The sequence below is a fragment of the Mirounga leonina genome, unplaced genomic scaffold (assembly GCF_011800145.1).
Source record: "Mirounga leonina isolate KUSES-001 unplaced genomic scaffold, KU_Mleo_1.0 Mir_168, whole genome shotgun sequence".
In the NCBI taxonomy this organism is placed as follows: Eukaryota; Metazoa; Chordata; class Mammalia; order Carnivora; family Phocidae; genus Mirounga; species Mirounga leonina.
This window is the reverse complement of record NW_023270426.1, coordinates 17219905-17235172: the sequence shown is the minus strand read 5'-3', so window position 1 is coordinate 17235172 and position 15268 is coordinate 17219905. Positions and strand designations below refer to the sequence as shown.

General features: G+C 38.8%; 1 protein-coding gene across 1 annotated transcript; it reads left to right on the top strand.

Annotated features, from left to right (window-relative positions):
• Positions 1 to 8298: 8298 nt before the first annotated feature.
• On the top strand, positions 8299 to 10737 carry IL5 (interleukin 5). Its single transcript, XM_035015084.1, has 4 exons — positions 8299 to 8880; positions 9078 to 9110; positions 10402 to 10530; positions 10639 to 10737. The coding sequence occupies exons 1-4, from the start codon at positions 8737 to 8739 to the stop codon at positions 10735 to 10737; spliced, it is 405 nt and encodes a 134-aa protein (XP_034870975.1). The 5' UTR covers positions 8299 to 8736.
• The last annotated feature ends 4531 nt before the right edge of the window (positions 10738 to 15268 follow it).

Below are 15268 nucleotides of genomic sequence, written 5' to 3'. Positions count from 1 at the left end.
GTATATTTCTTGTGCTAAAAAAAAAAATCTCAATTTTAATTTCCCAATTGAGTAAATATTGATAGTTATAACTCACATCAAAGCTCTTTGGGGTTCGTAGTAATTTTTAAGAGCGTAGGTGTCTAAGATCAAAAGTTGGGGAACTGCTGTAGACCAAAAGCCAAATGCTGTTACAAAACTATAAAATGTTATGCAAATATGATGTGAAAGAAATCCATTCCTCTGAGTACCACCACAAGAATAGACACCTTTAAAATAAGAGATTCGGTTATGCAAGATGAACAATGAGAGACGTCCTGTACCGTAATGCCTATAGTTAACAATACTATATTGTGTAACAATACTATATTGTGTACTTAAAAATTTGCTGAGAGGGTAGATCTTGTGATAAGTGTTCTTATCACATAAACAAAAATAAGTTAAAAAGAAGGAGGGTGCAAACTTTAGGAAGTAATGGATATACCAATGGCACTGACTATAGTGATGGTGTCACTGGTGGTGTATACTTACCTCCAAAGCCATCAAGTTGTATATATTAAGTATGTACCGCTTTTTGTATGTTTAAAAAAATTTAATGTTTGTATGACAAAAAATGTTAAGTAAAATAAGAGAAACAATGACTGAATATTGCTTTTTGGAACCCAGCTTATGGAGGGCTATCACATGCAAGACCTACAGGAAAAATGACAGAAATTACAAAACAATAGTGGAAGACATTAAAATCAAAACAAAAACTTTGGATTATTGATCTAGAAAAATGTAGGAAATGGCCTCCAATCACAAAATCCCCAATCATGTACAGAACTTAATACATAAACTAAAATATTCATGTCAAAGGATGCAAGTGGGGAAAGCCAGTGAGTACTCTCTTGCTGTACCAAGGAAGAAACATGAAAGCATCAGTTATCATAATACATATTTTAAGTTACTAATGGAACACAACAGGTTGAACTTATACAGTAATTACTTATACAGTAATACAGTAAAGATGAGAACCCATTTTTAAATTTTTAAAAAGATTTTATTAATTTATTTGAGAGAGAGAGAGAGCATGAGCAGGGGGAGGGGCAGAGGAAGAGGGAGAAGCAGACTCCCTGCTGAGCAGGGAGCACAATGAGGGACTCTATCCCAGGACCCTGGGATCATGACCTGAGCCAAAGGCAGATGCTTAACCCACTGAGCCACCCAGGTGCCCCTAGAGCCCATTTTTAAAGTCAGTTTATTTAAGCATTATTTACATATAGTAAAAGTCTCCCTTTTCCAGGGTACAGTTTCATGACTTTTGACAAATGTAAACAGTTGTGTAACCACCAAGGCCATTTTTTTTCTACCACCACACATTTGCATTGCTTGGATACTTGGACATCAATAGGAAGAAAAAAGCAAATCTGTATCTTATTTAACTTACCACTGGATAAGTTTCAGGTGGATGAAGATCTATATCTTTCTGGCAGCAATAAAAGTAGAGCCCAAGGATGTAATTACCCCCTTTTTTTTTTAAATTTTTTTTTATTAAAGATTTTATTTATTTATTTGAGAGACAGAGAGCACATGAGAGGGGGGAGGGTCAGAGGGAGAAGCAGACTCCCTGCTGAGCAGGGAGCCCGATGCGGGACTCGATCCAGGGACTCCAGGATCATGACCTGAGCCGAAGGCAGTCACTTAACCAACTGAGCCACCCAGGCGCCCCTTACCCCCACTTTTAAAGGAGAATTTTATGACCCAAAGTAACATAAGAAATTAACAATGATTGAGACAACCCGACTTTATATGTCTCCTGCTGTGATTTTTTTTCAAGTATAGCTGACACACAATGTTACATTAGTTTCAGGTGTATAACATAGTGATTCAACAAATTTATACTATATGCTATGCTTACCGCAAGTGTAGCCACCATCTGTCACCATACAACTTATTACAATACCATTGACTATATTCTTCTACTGTCACCTTACCAGGAAGTACCCAATATTATTTCCTATGTGTTTGGTTTTTAAAAATTAACTTGAATCTAATCACACTTTTACACTTAGCCTCCAGTTCACAGGAATTGGGATTAGGTTAATAACACCCAAGAGGGGCGCCTGGGTGGCTCAGTTGTTAAGCGTCTGCCTTGGGCTCAGGTCGTGATCCCAGGGTCCTGGGATCGAGCCCCTCATCGGGCTCCCTGCTCGGCGGGAAGCCTGCTTCTCCCTCTCCCACTCCCCCTGCTTGTGTTCCCTCTCTAGCTGTGTCCCTTTCTGTCAAATAAATAAAATCTTAAAAATAAAAATAAAAATAACACCACAAGGATGGAAAAGGTAAATCTGGAAGGTGGAATGTGTTATAAGACACTGGCCCAGGCTCTCAGATCAGTGTCATTAAAACAAGGACTGCTGTAGATTCTAAAAGACTTTTAAAAAAGATTTATTTATTCATTTTAGAGAGAGAGTGAGAGAGCAGGGGGAGAACAGGGGGAGAGGGAGATAGAGTAGAGTATTAAGCAGACTGTGCTGAGCACAGAGCCCAACTTTAAATAAAATAAAATAAAATAAAATAAAATAAAATAAAATAAAAGACTTTATTTTAAAAAAAGATGCAACATATGATCCTGGTTTGGATCTTTGTTTGCACATAGAGATGTGAAGGGAATTTGGGGGATACATAGGGAAATTTGAATGTAGTCCAGAAATTACATGCTAAAAAACTGTTATTGTTAATTTCATTATATTTGATGCGACAGTATCTTACTATGTAAGAAAATGATTCCTTTTTGAGATACATATGAAATGTTAATGATGGAGCATCATGCTTTTCTGTAATTTACTTTAAAATACTTCAGGAAAAAACAGCAAATTGAAGAAAAAAATTGACATGACAAAGTAGCCAGATTCCATGACAAAAAAAATTCGACTTTGTAACAGTTTTATAGGAAACTATAAGACTAAGAGAACAACCCGAGGAAGGGGGTAGAAATGAACTGCAATAAAAATGATTAATCCCTAAAATAAAAAGAACTGAAAAAGCAAACTAGTCAAGTTCCTATTTCTCAGTAAGCTATTACTGGAAAATGTTTTATTTTGCTTATATCATAATTAATGAAATGAAAAATAAATCTACTATGAGATACTATTTTATACTTACTAGTGAATCTCTTTTTCTGTATAGTACTTTCTGACACAAATTCTTTTTCTGGTATTGATATTGATACATTAGCTTTCTTTTGATTACTGTTTGTCCAGTATATCTTTCTATCCCTTGATTTTCAACCTTTTAGTGTCATTTTACGTGAAGTATATCTCCTGAAAACAGCAGAGAGACGATTTTTGGTAGAATTTTACAGTATCTGCCTTTCAATAGATGAGTTTACTCTTTTTATTACTGTGATTCATGATAAATTTGGATGTATTTCTCATATCTCTTTCTGTGCTTTTTCTTTGCTTCCTTCTCTCCTTTCCTGGTTTCTGGATTGATTGAGCTTTTTTTGGCCCTTGTTTTATTCTACTGGCTTGGAAGTTGTACATTCTATTCCTGTTCTTTTAGTGGTTCCTCTTATATTTTTCACATGCCTATTTTGAAATCTAAAGTTAATATCTTTTTTTTTAATCGAGCGATAGTAAAATTTATTGAGGGATAGTACAAAGTTCCCGAAGAGAGAGGGTACCTGACAGGGTTGCCCTAAATTTAATATCATCAGGAAATTTCTAAACAGCACAAGAAAAATAAAATTCATCAACTCTGATCACTGTATCTCCCACATTATAATTGTTTACTATTTGTGTTCCTCATTGTCTTGAAATCCCCTAAATAAGTTATTTTTTAACCAGCATTATTTATTTAGGCTTACCAACATATTTATCAATCTAGTTGATTACCTCGGCTTCTTGCATCACACCTTTCATGGGGGTTCATCTTGCTCATTACATCAGCAAAATGATTAAACCCCAGTGCTAAAGAACTTTCAAGGAAAAAAAATCTATCCCGCAGTGCTGATAGCAGGATTAAACAAAGCTATGTTTGTGAAAGTGCTTTGTAAGTTGTAAAACACTAAAAATGCAAGGGATTTTTTTTTGTCCATTTAATATTTTCAGAGGGGTGATCTGGTAAAATGTAACAAGAGCTGTAAAAACGGTCACACAAGTTCCTTGGCATAAGGAAATATTTTAAAAAATTATACAAAGAACTTTCTGGTAGCATTGTTTATAGTTGTGGAAGACTAGAAACAATCCAAATGGTGAAGTGAGCTGTAGATACCAATTTCATCTAATAGCAGGTAACCTTTAAAATAATAAGTAGATACATGAAAGAGAGGTATTTATAAGCAAAAAAGATAAACACAAGTGGCACATATTCATTGGTTACAACTCTGTGAAGCTATATCTACGTGTTAGTAAGGATCGGAAGAAGTCATCAAAAAACTGACAGTTGCTATGCCGAGGGAGGAAGTTCTGTGTTTTTCTTTCTGTAATGTTATTTATTCAATAAAAAGAATTATTTTAAAGATATCCTTGGGGATTGAAAGCATCAAGGTTAGAATAGGGTCAAAAAAAAAAAAGAAAAGAAAGAAAGAAAGAAAGAAAGAAAGAAAGAAAGAAAGAAAGAAAGAAAGAAAGATGCTATCATTTTACATTTAGTCACCACAAAAAAATTTGTGGCATTATGCCCAGTTGATTGATTAGAATCAGTTCATAGAAAAGTCATTTGACCTTAAATGACTACACAGTTAGTAAAAACCACAGCTATCAGTACTTTTAAAAGTATGTTGCCAATTTGGAAGCCGCTAATAGAGATAAAGGTTTTTGGGCAAAAGTTTGGATGTTACCCACGAATACAACTTTTCAATACTATTCGAAATCCTTTTACATAATTACTAGTAATTCATAAAAATTCCAAGTACTGATTGCTAATTTTCTACTCTCCTAAAATAATATGGGTTTTTAAAAATGCCATAGTAGTTCACATTGACTTAGTCTCTACAGCTGAGCCTTAAAGTTTTGCTTTATCTTTTTTTCTAGGAGTCTGCTTTTTCTATTACTTCAGGCTCCCAGCCTGAGGGAATAGACTCCTTGAGTTTCCATAGTATTCACATTAATTTGTTCAACTAACACAGCCACGTACCTGCTTATTCATTCAGTTTTTTTTTCCCAACAAACATTGAGTGCCTACAATAATAGGCTAGTCCTTGAGGACAAAAAGGTTAATTAAATAAAATCTTTCTACTCAAGTAGCTCACAGTCTAGTGAAAAGGTCCTGAATGCATGACATTTACAGGATGCAACGTCTTTTTAATAATGAAAGTAAAAGCAATCATTAGCTTTTCTCAACTTGCAGTGTTTTCTTTTAAAGATTTTATTTATTTATTTGAGAGAGTGAGAGAGAGAGCACGAGCAGGGATGGGGAGCCAGAGAGAGAGGGAGAGGGAGAAGCAGACTCCCCGCTGAGCGCAGAGCCTGATGCGGGACTCGATCCGAGGACCCTGAGATCATGACCTGAGCCGAACCGACTGAGTCACCCAGAGCCCTTGGGTGACTTTTATTTTAAAATAGTTGTAGAGTTGCAGAAGTTGCAACAATGTTATAGAGAGTTCATGTGTACCCTGCACCCAGTTTCCTATAGTACATTTGACACAACGGAGGAACCAACATTGGCACAAGTATTAGACTCCACTGTTTTTTTGGAATTTCCTTAGCTTTATCTATTGTCCTTTTTCTGTTCCTGGATTTCACCCACGATACCATATTACATTCGGTCACCATGCTTGGACTCCTCTGGGCTGTGATAGTTTCTCAGACACTGCTTCTTTTTGATGACCTTGACAGTTTTAAGGAGTGTTGGCTGGGCATTTTCTCCCTCAATTTGGATATGTATGATGTTTTTCTCATGGTTAGATGGAGGTTACCGGGTTTGGGGAGGAAGACCACAGAGATAAAATGCCATTCTCATTACATCATGTTAAGAGTAGTTGCTATTAACTTAACTTATCACTGTTGATGTTGACCTCGGTCTCCTGGTTGAGGTTTGCCAGGTTTCTCCATTGCAAAGTTCCTCTTCTTATAATCTCCTTCCCATACTGTATTCTTTATTTTTTTAAAGATTGAATTTATTGGGGCGCCTGGGTGGCTCAAATGGTTAAGCATCTGCCTTCGGCTCGGGTCATGATCCCAAGGTCCTGGGATGGAGCCCCGCATCGGGCACCCTGCTCCGCAGGAAGCCTGCTTCTCCCTCTCCCACTCCCCCCTGCTTGTGTTCCCTCTCTCGCTGTGTCTCTCTCTGTCAAATAAATAAATAAAAATCTTTAAAAAAATAAAGAAATAAAGATTGTATTTATTTATTTGAGAGAGAGAGACAGAGACAGAGCATGAGCGGGGGAGCGGCAGGCAGAGGGAGAGGGAGAAGCAGATCCCCGCTGAGCAGGGAGCTGGACACGGGGCTCGATCCCAGGACCCCTGGACCATGACCTGAGCCGAAGGCAGACACTTAACCGACTGAGCCACCCAGCTGCCCCCCACACTGTGTTCTTTAAAATGAAGTCACTGTGTATCCCACACTTCAGGGGGATGATGCTCCACTTCTGTGTGGGTGCAATATCAACAAAAATTACTTGGAGTTCTCCTTCTGCACAGGAGATTAAAATAATAAACTTTTGTATGGAGTTTTACATTAATAAAGGTCTTTTAATTTTTTTTAATATATATATATTTTTAAGATTTTATTTATTTATCAGAGAGAGAGAGACAGAGGCAGGCAGAGGGAGAAGCAGGCTCCTTGCTGAGCAAGGAGCCCAATGTGGGACTCAATCCCAGGACCCTGGGATCATGACCTGAGCCGAAGGCAGACGCTTAACCGACTGAGCCACTCAGGCGTCCCAATAAAGGTCTTTTAAATACATTATTTTATAGTCTTTGCTATGAGAGAGTTTGAAGTCAGGTTTGGGAGATCAGTCTCACAGAGGAAAAGTTAATGAATTATGACAACATTTTTAAGAAATATAATTGTGCACACCCATGTTCATAGTAGCATTATTCACAATAGCCAAAAGATGGAAGCAACCCAACTGTCCACTGACAGGTGAATGAATAAGCAAAATGTGGTATATGCATATGATGGAATATTGCTCTGCCTTAAAAAGGAAAGGAAGTTTTGTCAAATGCTACAATGTGGATGAATCCTGAAGATATCTTAAGTGAAATAAGTCAGTCACAAAAAGACAAATGCCATATGATTCCACTTATGTGAGTTACCGAGAATAGTCACATTCATAGAGACACAAAGTAGAAGCATGATTGCCAGGGGCTGGAGAGAGGGGAAATAGCTGTTGTTTAATGGACGTAGAGTTTCAGTTTTGCAAGATGGACTGTACAACATTGTGAGTGTACTTAATACCACCGAACTGCACACTTAAAAATGGTTGAGATGTTAAATTTTATGTTATGTGTATTTTTACCATAATAAAATATTTTTAGGAGAAATATTATTTTGAATAGAAGGGGCTTTTTAATAACTAGCCCTCCCACTTGACCTACAGTTACACTGCAAATCAGAGGTTGCACACTGGTACCCTATATCATTGTGGTTTTTTTTTTAATATGAATTGCCAGCATTTAAAAATCAGGAGGTTATACATAATAATCAGGCTTTTGGATTCTTTAAAAATTGGGATGATCTAGCAACAGAAGTCCAAGGGTGTCACATGGCAACAATCAGCTGAATCTGAGGAGCATCTTCCACCTTTAGACAGGTCATTCAATGCTGCAGTTTACTTAGTCCCACCATCTCTGTTGTGTCACACCTTGTACATTCCATTGATTTGCACAGCCAGCTAGCAACTTGGGTGGGGTGAAGCCTGCTTCCAGCTACAGGGAGAGCCAATCAGTATAACCCATACCCCTCGCCACAGTTCAAGGGTGAACATGAGGTCCTTTGTCATAAGAAAGCTGAATTCTAGGACTTCTGATTGAGCTATCAGAAAAGCACAAATTTCTTTCTCCTGCTATTCAGGAACAGGATACATACAGATCCAGGAGATTTGACGTCATCTTGGGACCACAGTGGGAGAGCTGCCTGACAATGGAGCCAAGGAAGAATCACCAAGGCAAGCAAGATATAAAGGAGCCTCTACCCCGGACCATTTGGTTGTATGATCTAATAATTCCCTGTTTGGCTTCAACCAGTTGGGGTTAGGGTTTTGGTCACTGGCAACAGAAAGGATCCTAACATAGTTGCCAGTGAACTTGACCCTGCTAAGTTTTGATGGTCTCTGCTCTAATCACCATCTTCCCATAAGTATTTTTAAATTCCTTTTAAGACAGATCAGTCTAGTAACAACAGTGATAGAATTTTGTCAACCTGAAAAAGACTTTCCCAATATTTATACATTCTGGTATAAAATTTAGTGGTGTGCATTATACTTCTCCTTTTTACACGTATCTTTTAAGAGGAAATTCAATCTTCTAGTTTTAGGAAATGCAAATGTGAGGCAATGATGTATCAACCCAAAGATTTTCTTTGTAATAGAAAATGTTTTTAAAGGGGGGGATGTAGGGATTTTTATAATTATTAAAAGATAAAGGTAAAATTATTTTTTAAGATACAAGGCATTGGAAACATTTCGTATTACGAAATGCCATTATTAGGTATTCTCTATCTGATTGTTAGAAATTATTCATTTCCTCAAAGATAGAGAATAAATTGGTTGGGGATGCAATCTTGTACTATGCACTTTCTTTGCCCAAGGCAAACACTGAGCATTTGACAGCTATGAAAATGCTTCTGCATTTGAGTTTGCTAGCTCTTGGGACTGCCTATGTTTCTGTCACTGCTGTAGAAAGTACCATGAATAGACTGGTTGCAGAAACGTTGACACTGCTCTCCGCTCATCGAACTCTGCTGATAGGCGATGGGGTAATTTTCTTCTTGATTCCTATTTAAAAAGCATGGGTAATCATTGGCAGTGGTTGATTTTTAAAGATTTGTTATTAATAATGAAATTATGAGTGTTAGTAATATATAATGGGTAACCATGTTACTAGGAAGCATTATATTAAAAGTTATGAATCTTACAATATGTTAAAAATGAATGTATTTCCTTTCCTTTTCAGAACCTGATGATTCCTACTCCTGAACATAAAAATGTAAGTTAAATTATGATTTGACAAAACAATTGCATGAATCAGTTTCATATTTTAAGCTACAAAGCATTAGTTAACATTGGAATGATTTAATTTCATCTATTTTGTTTTTATGTATGTGGATGTGAGTGTATGTGCTTATGAATATTAGGAATGGTGTTAGGAATGACTCTACAATATTAAGTAGAATCCATTAAGCAAGTGGATCAGGCCCTTTTTTGATGTTGTCAATTCTCCATCTCAAAGAGCCTCATATCAAGCGTTCTTTCCAGAAAAATTCCATACTGGGTGAGAGGTGCCTCCTAGTCTCCATTCGCCTCTATCTTTGGCTTTTCTCACTTTAAAGTCTTTCTGAAAGTACTAGCAACTTAGGGTTATATATTTAGAATTATGGTCAGTAGACATTCAAATATACAGTGAAGTCCTATGTTAATAGTCATTTCTTAAATGATTTTAACTCTAATAGAATTGTATACCTTTGAAGTATGTCATGGTCATATTAAAATGTTAAAGATGTGATATCATTAGTCTAAACAGAATAAAATTACCAGCCAGAACTGTCAGAGGAAACTCTGATGTGAGGTAAATCAGTAATATAGTTGCATTATACTTCTTAAACACTTTTTCATTAAGCATTTAATTTATATCATTTGTCAAACCCCTCAGTAATTATATAAATGTCATTTACTTATAGAAATTATAGCTCAGGGCGCCTGGGTGACTCAGTAGGTTAAGCGTCTGCCTTCGGTTCGGGACATGATCTCAGGGTCCTGGGATCGAGCCCCACATCCGGCTCCCTGCTCAGGGGGGAGTCTGCTTGGCCCTTTCCCTCAACCCCCACGCCACTTGTGCTCTCTCTCTCTCTCAAATAAATAAATAAAATCTTACAAAAAAAAAAAAAAGGAAGAAATTATAGGTCAGTATGAGGTGGTTTCCCACCTGGAAAAGAAACAAGCGAAATACTCTTGGGAGAAAGGAACTTGTGTAAACTCCACAAAACAAAGTCTAAATTTTTGGACCAAATTTTGATAGCTTGGTTTTTTTAATTATTTTTTTAAGATTTTATTTATCTATTTGACAGAGAGAGACACAGTGAGAGAGAGGGAACACAAGCAGGGGGAGTGGGAGAGGGAGAAGCGGGCTTCCCGCGGAGCAGGGAGCCCAATGTGGAGCTCGATCTCAGGACCCTGGGATCATGACCTGAGCCAAAGGCAGACGCTTAATGACTGAGCCATCCAGGCGCCCCGATAGCTTGTTTTGATTATTTATATTTTTAAAAATTTTCCTCACTTAGCACCAGTTGTGCATTGAAGAAGTCTTTCAGGGTATAGACATACTGAAGAACCGAACTGCACAAGGGGAGGCTGTGGATAAACTATTCCAAAACTTGTCTTTCATAAAACAACACATAGACCTCCAAAAAGTAAGTTAAAGACATTTGGTGGAAACTTAAGTATATTTGTCTGGCTGTGCCTGTTTTGACAAGAACTGACAGTTTTCCTACAATACCTCTTGTTTGTTCTTTTCACAGAAAAGGTGTGGAGGAGAAAGATGGAGAGTAGAAAAGTTCCTAGACCACCTGCAAGTGTTTCTTGGTGTCATAAACACCGAGTGGACAACAGAAAGTTGAGACAAAACTGACTTATTATAGTGAAAGATTTTGGAGAAGAAGAATGTTTTCTTTTGCAATAAGATGAGGGCCAAACCAGCAGGGGGCCTTAATGATCCGTAGACTTAAACTTCAGAGGCAAAGTAGATATTTCAGGCATCCTACTACTTTACCACCTCACACAAGCAGAAGGCATAAAAATAAAGTGTTTGAGACATATTTCAGATACCCGATCTTTGAAGTATTTTCCTCCAGTTTGCTCCAGGCAAAATAAATATGTACTTTAACCTTATTTAACACAACATTCTGTAAAATGTCTGTTAACTTAATATTTATTTATGAAATGAAGAAGAATTTGATAAATTAATATTTATATCAGATTGGGCTATGTTCCAATAAAACAAAAATAAACAACTCTGATTCAGTTTGTTGCTGGCCTCTGTCCTACTTTTTTTTTTTTTAGATTTATTTATTTATTTGAGGGAGAGTGTGAGCTGGGGAGGGGCAGGGGGAGAGAATATCCATGCAGACTCCGTCTGAGCATGGAGCCGGACACAGGGCTTGATCTCACCACCCATGGGATCAGGACCTGAGCCAAAACCAAGAGTCCGACACTTAACCGACTGAGCCACCCAGGCACCTCTGTCCTACTCTTGAAGTGAGCACCGTCTGTGTGAAAACACACTGAGTTTGGAGGGAGAGTCTGCATCCGTGCTGGTTGAGCATTCCCGTCTCCCTGGTGACGGAAGTCGTGGGGTTGCTAGGCGAACCACAGGCAGAAGTGATCCAGCAGGTCTTAGCGGGGATGTGGGCTGCAGGAGCATGGGGGGGAGGGCTGAGCATGGTTTCCTCGCCGCAGTGTAGCGGAAGAAGGGAGGGTGCAGGTTAAATGGTAGGTGATAAATGAATGGATGAATGAATGAATGAATGAACCTTCCAGGACGGCCGGAGAATTAAAATGACTTTCAAGGATTTTCCTTGGAGGAGGATAGTGTAAAAATCTGTAACTAGGTCTCTTCTTGGCCAGTGAGAAGAATTTGGCAGACCAATCCCACTGCCAGTTCAGGGAGGGAGGCAGAAACCCTCTTGGTGGAGCCCAGAGCACTGTGGCCAGGGAGAGTTCTTCTTCCTCTCCCAACAAAAGGGCCCGAAAAGCTGGTTGGCAGTTATATTCAGAAGACTGGGTTCTAGAGGGTCCTATCATCCTGTATCCCCAGGGGTAGAACTGCAGCCATCCAGTCTGCCTGCTTATGACGATCGGTACCATAACTGAAGGTTCTTCTGCTTGAGGAAATTTCTCAAAGATCCAGAAAGTATGTTCTTGAAAATATATTTTAAAACTGAGATAGAACTGGAGGAGAGATCCAATAAGAATATTCAACTATGCCATTGACTACTTCATCTACTGATCACAGGGTCTACACTGCGTGCTGGGATACAGTTACAGGTATAGGCTGAGGCTCCGTATCGATGGGCGCCATTACCCCAGGCATTATCTGCACGGCTTGTACGGATCACACTCGGCTGTTTGTGTGCGGCAACCACTCTTATTGTGTCTGGGCACAGGGGAGGGGGCAGGGCAGTCGGACATAGAGTCTCAGGTTGGAGAGTGCGAGTCCTTCTGTGTAAGAAGACAAGTTTTCCTTCCAGCACAAACCTAAGTATGGTGGTTAATGCTCTGCCATGGCCCAGACCCCCAACTGTGTGTCCACCCAGCCCTGAGAGCTGGAGCCGAGCCAATGAAGAGGAAGATGGGTCAGCACAGCACCATGCTGACTGTTCTAGAACTGACAGGAAACAGGAAACTCGATTTGTGAAGAGACTGATTGTCAACTTAATTCAATTCAGCAAATATTTATTGAGCTCCCATCTGGTCCAGGACTGTTTTAGGGACTAGGATCCAACAGTGAATAAAGCAGACAACATTCCCTGCCCTTGTAGACTTATATTCTCTCTCACACAGTAAAATGCCTGAATGTAATCAACAAGCTAACATATTAGATTGCAAAATATTTTTAAATTTATGTTTTTGTATTTAGTTATTTAATAAATGGTGGTAATATATTTATTTAAAATTTTTTAAAAAGATTTTATTTATTTATTTGACAGAGAGAGACACAGTGAGAAAGGGAACACAAAGCAGGGGGAGTGGGAGAGGGAGAAGCAGGCTTCCTGCTGAGCAGGGAGCCCGATGCGGGGCTCGATCCCAGGACCCAGGGTGCAAGCACAAGCGGGTAGGAGCGTGGGGGGTAGGGGCAGAGGGAGAGAGAGAGAGAGAATCTTAAGCAGACTCTACACCCAGCACAGAGCCGAACACAGGGCTCGATCACGACGCCCCAGGAAATACTCAGACTTTTCAAAGATTGATTCATATGAGGTGTGAGCTCACACTGACACCTGGAAAATCCAAATGCCACCTTGATATTCTGGCTGGAATGGAAATCGCTTAGGACAAGTGATAAAAGGAGCTTTGGCATGAGTCTTTTGTATACCTTTTGATTATTTTTTCAGTTCTTTACCATATATGTGGGATAAATATTCTTAGCGCCTGGGAGAGCCTTCATATTGGTTCTCTGACCCATGAAGTAAGGGACAAGTGGAAGGCCTTGAAACTATCTGGACCCTGTCAAGATAGAAAATCAAAGACAAATACTATATTCCTGGTTGACTGCCACCATGAAAGATTTGAAACATGCAAGAGGTATATATTCCCATTCAATTTATCCTTTGTCCTCTGCAAAGACCAGAACGACACTTTCAATTCAGGCTGTGGCAGACTAGCTTGTACAGACTAGCCCTGGAGCTAAACAATTAGGAAAGATGGTTAAATAGTTTCAAAAATCAATTTAAAACAATTAGATGACATGGCAATGAAGACTTAAGAGACTGTAAAGAAGGTAAGCTTAGAAGTGGGCCTCACATTTGGCATAGCTTTTTGCTTTGAGGCATTTACCGATTAGTAAGCAGTGGTCTAGAGGTTGAGGAGCTGAGCAACAGAGAAGCCAAGAGAAAAGCTGTGGCTGAGGGACCATGGGTAAAGCAGAGTTTTAGGCAGTTTCATGGGTATGGAGGAACAAAAATTGGAGTTTAGGGCCCAGGAAGTAGGAGAGGTTTCTGTAAATACTTCCAGGCTTTCCACTGGGACCCCTGAAGAATTATACTTTAAGAACTAACTGAAGTAGACCGGTCCTTTAAAACCAAAACCCATCTTTCTTTTTTAGCTGTATCTCAGACTAAATTGAGATGACCTGTTCTTACCGTAATTGCTTGCTAGAAGTGCATCATTTCTGGAGGAAGATACCATCATCTTGTGTAAGACAATGACTGTATAATTCATTCTTGCATTTTAGAACTTCCTTCTGAGATGGGTTTTCTCCCACAACTACAATTTATCAAAGTTCTTTTAGTGAGAGTTTATTGGTAATACATTCTCTCAGTTTTTATTCCTCCTAAGGTGTTTTAGCTGATTTTTTTTTAAGATTTTATTTATTTATTTATTTGAGAGAGAGAATGAGAGGCAGAGAGCACGAGAGGGAAGAGGGCAGAGGGAGAAGCAGACCCCCTGCCGAGCAGGGAGCCCGATGCGGGACTCGATCCCGGGATTCCAGGATCATGACCTGAGCTGAAGGCAGTCGCTTAACCAACTGAGCCACCCAGGCGCCCTGTTTTAGCTGATTTTAAAATGAGCAAAAGACATGAACAAATATTCTGCCAAAGAAGATATATATATATATATATATATATATATATATAGTAAATAAGCATATGAAAAGATGCTCAATATCATGTATCATTGTGGAATTGTAAACAAAAATGAGATATCACTATGCACCTATTAGAATGGCCAAAATCCAAAACACTGATAACACCAAATGCTGGCAAGAATGTGGAGGAATAGGAACTCTCATTCACTGCTGGTGGGAATCCAAAGTGGTACAGCCACTTTGGAAGTTTCTAATAAAAACTAATCATATTTTTACCAGACAATCCAACAATCATTCTCTTTGGTATTTACACAAAAGAAAATATATACACACAAAAATCTGCACATAGATGTCTATAGCAGTTTTCTTTTCTTTTTTAAAAAGATTTTATTTATTTATTTGAGAGAGGGAGAGTGGGAGAGAGAGAGAGAGCACAAGCAGGGTGAGGGGCAGAGGGAGAAGCAGACTCCCCACTGAGCAGGGAGCCTGACATGGGGCTTGATCCCTGGACTCCGGGATCATGACCCAAGTCGAAGGCAGACACTTAACCAACTGAGTCACCCAGGTGCCCCTATAGCAGCTTTATTTATAACTGCCCAAACCTGGAAACAACCAAGATATCCTTCAGTAAGTGAACTGATAAATAAATTGTGGTACATACAGATGATGGAATATTATTCAGCATTAAAAAGAAATGAGCAATCAAACCATGAAAAGATACAGAAGAACCTTAAATGGATATTACCAAGTGTAAGAAGCCAATCTGAAAGGGGTTGTAAGATTCCAATGCTATGATATTTGGAAAAGGCAAAACTACAGAAACAGTAAAAATATTAGTGGTTGCCAGG

What these genes read in the sequence shown, in the direction of transcription:
- IL5 (XM_035015084.1), top strand. Translation starts at nt 8,737, where the DNA reads ATGAAAATGCTTCTGCATTTGAGTTTGCTAGCTCTTGGGACTGCCTAT. An exon ending in CTCTGCTGATAGGCGATGGG is followed by an intron (nt 8,881 to 9,077) that starts GTAATTTTCTTC and finishes TTTCCTTTTCAG; the next exon opens with AACCTGATGATTCCTACTCC. An exon ending in AACACATAGACCTCCAAAAA is followed by an intron (nt 10,531 to 10,638) that starts GTAAGTTAAAGA and finishes TTCTTTTCACAG; the next exon opens with AAAAGGTGTGGAGGAGAAAG.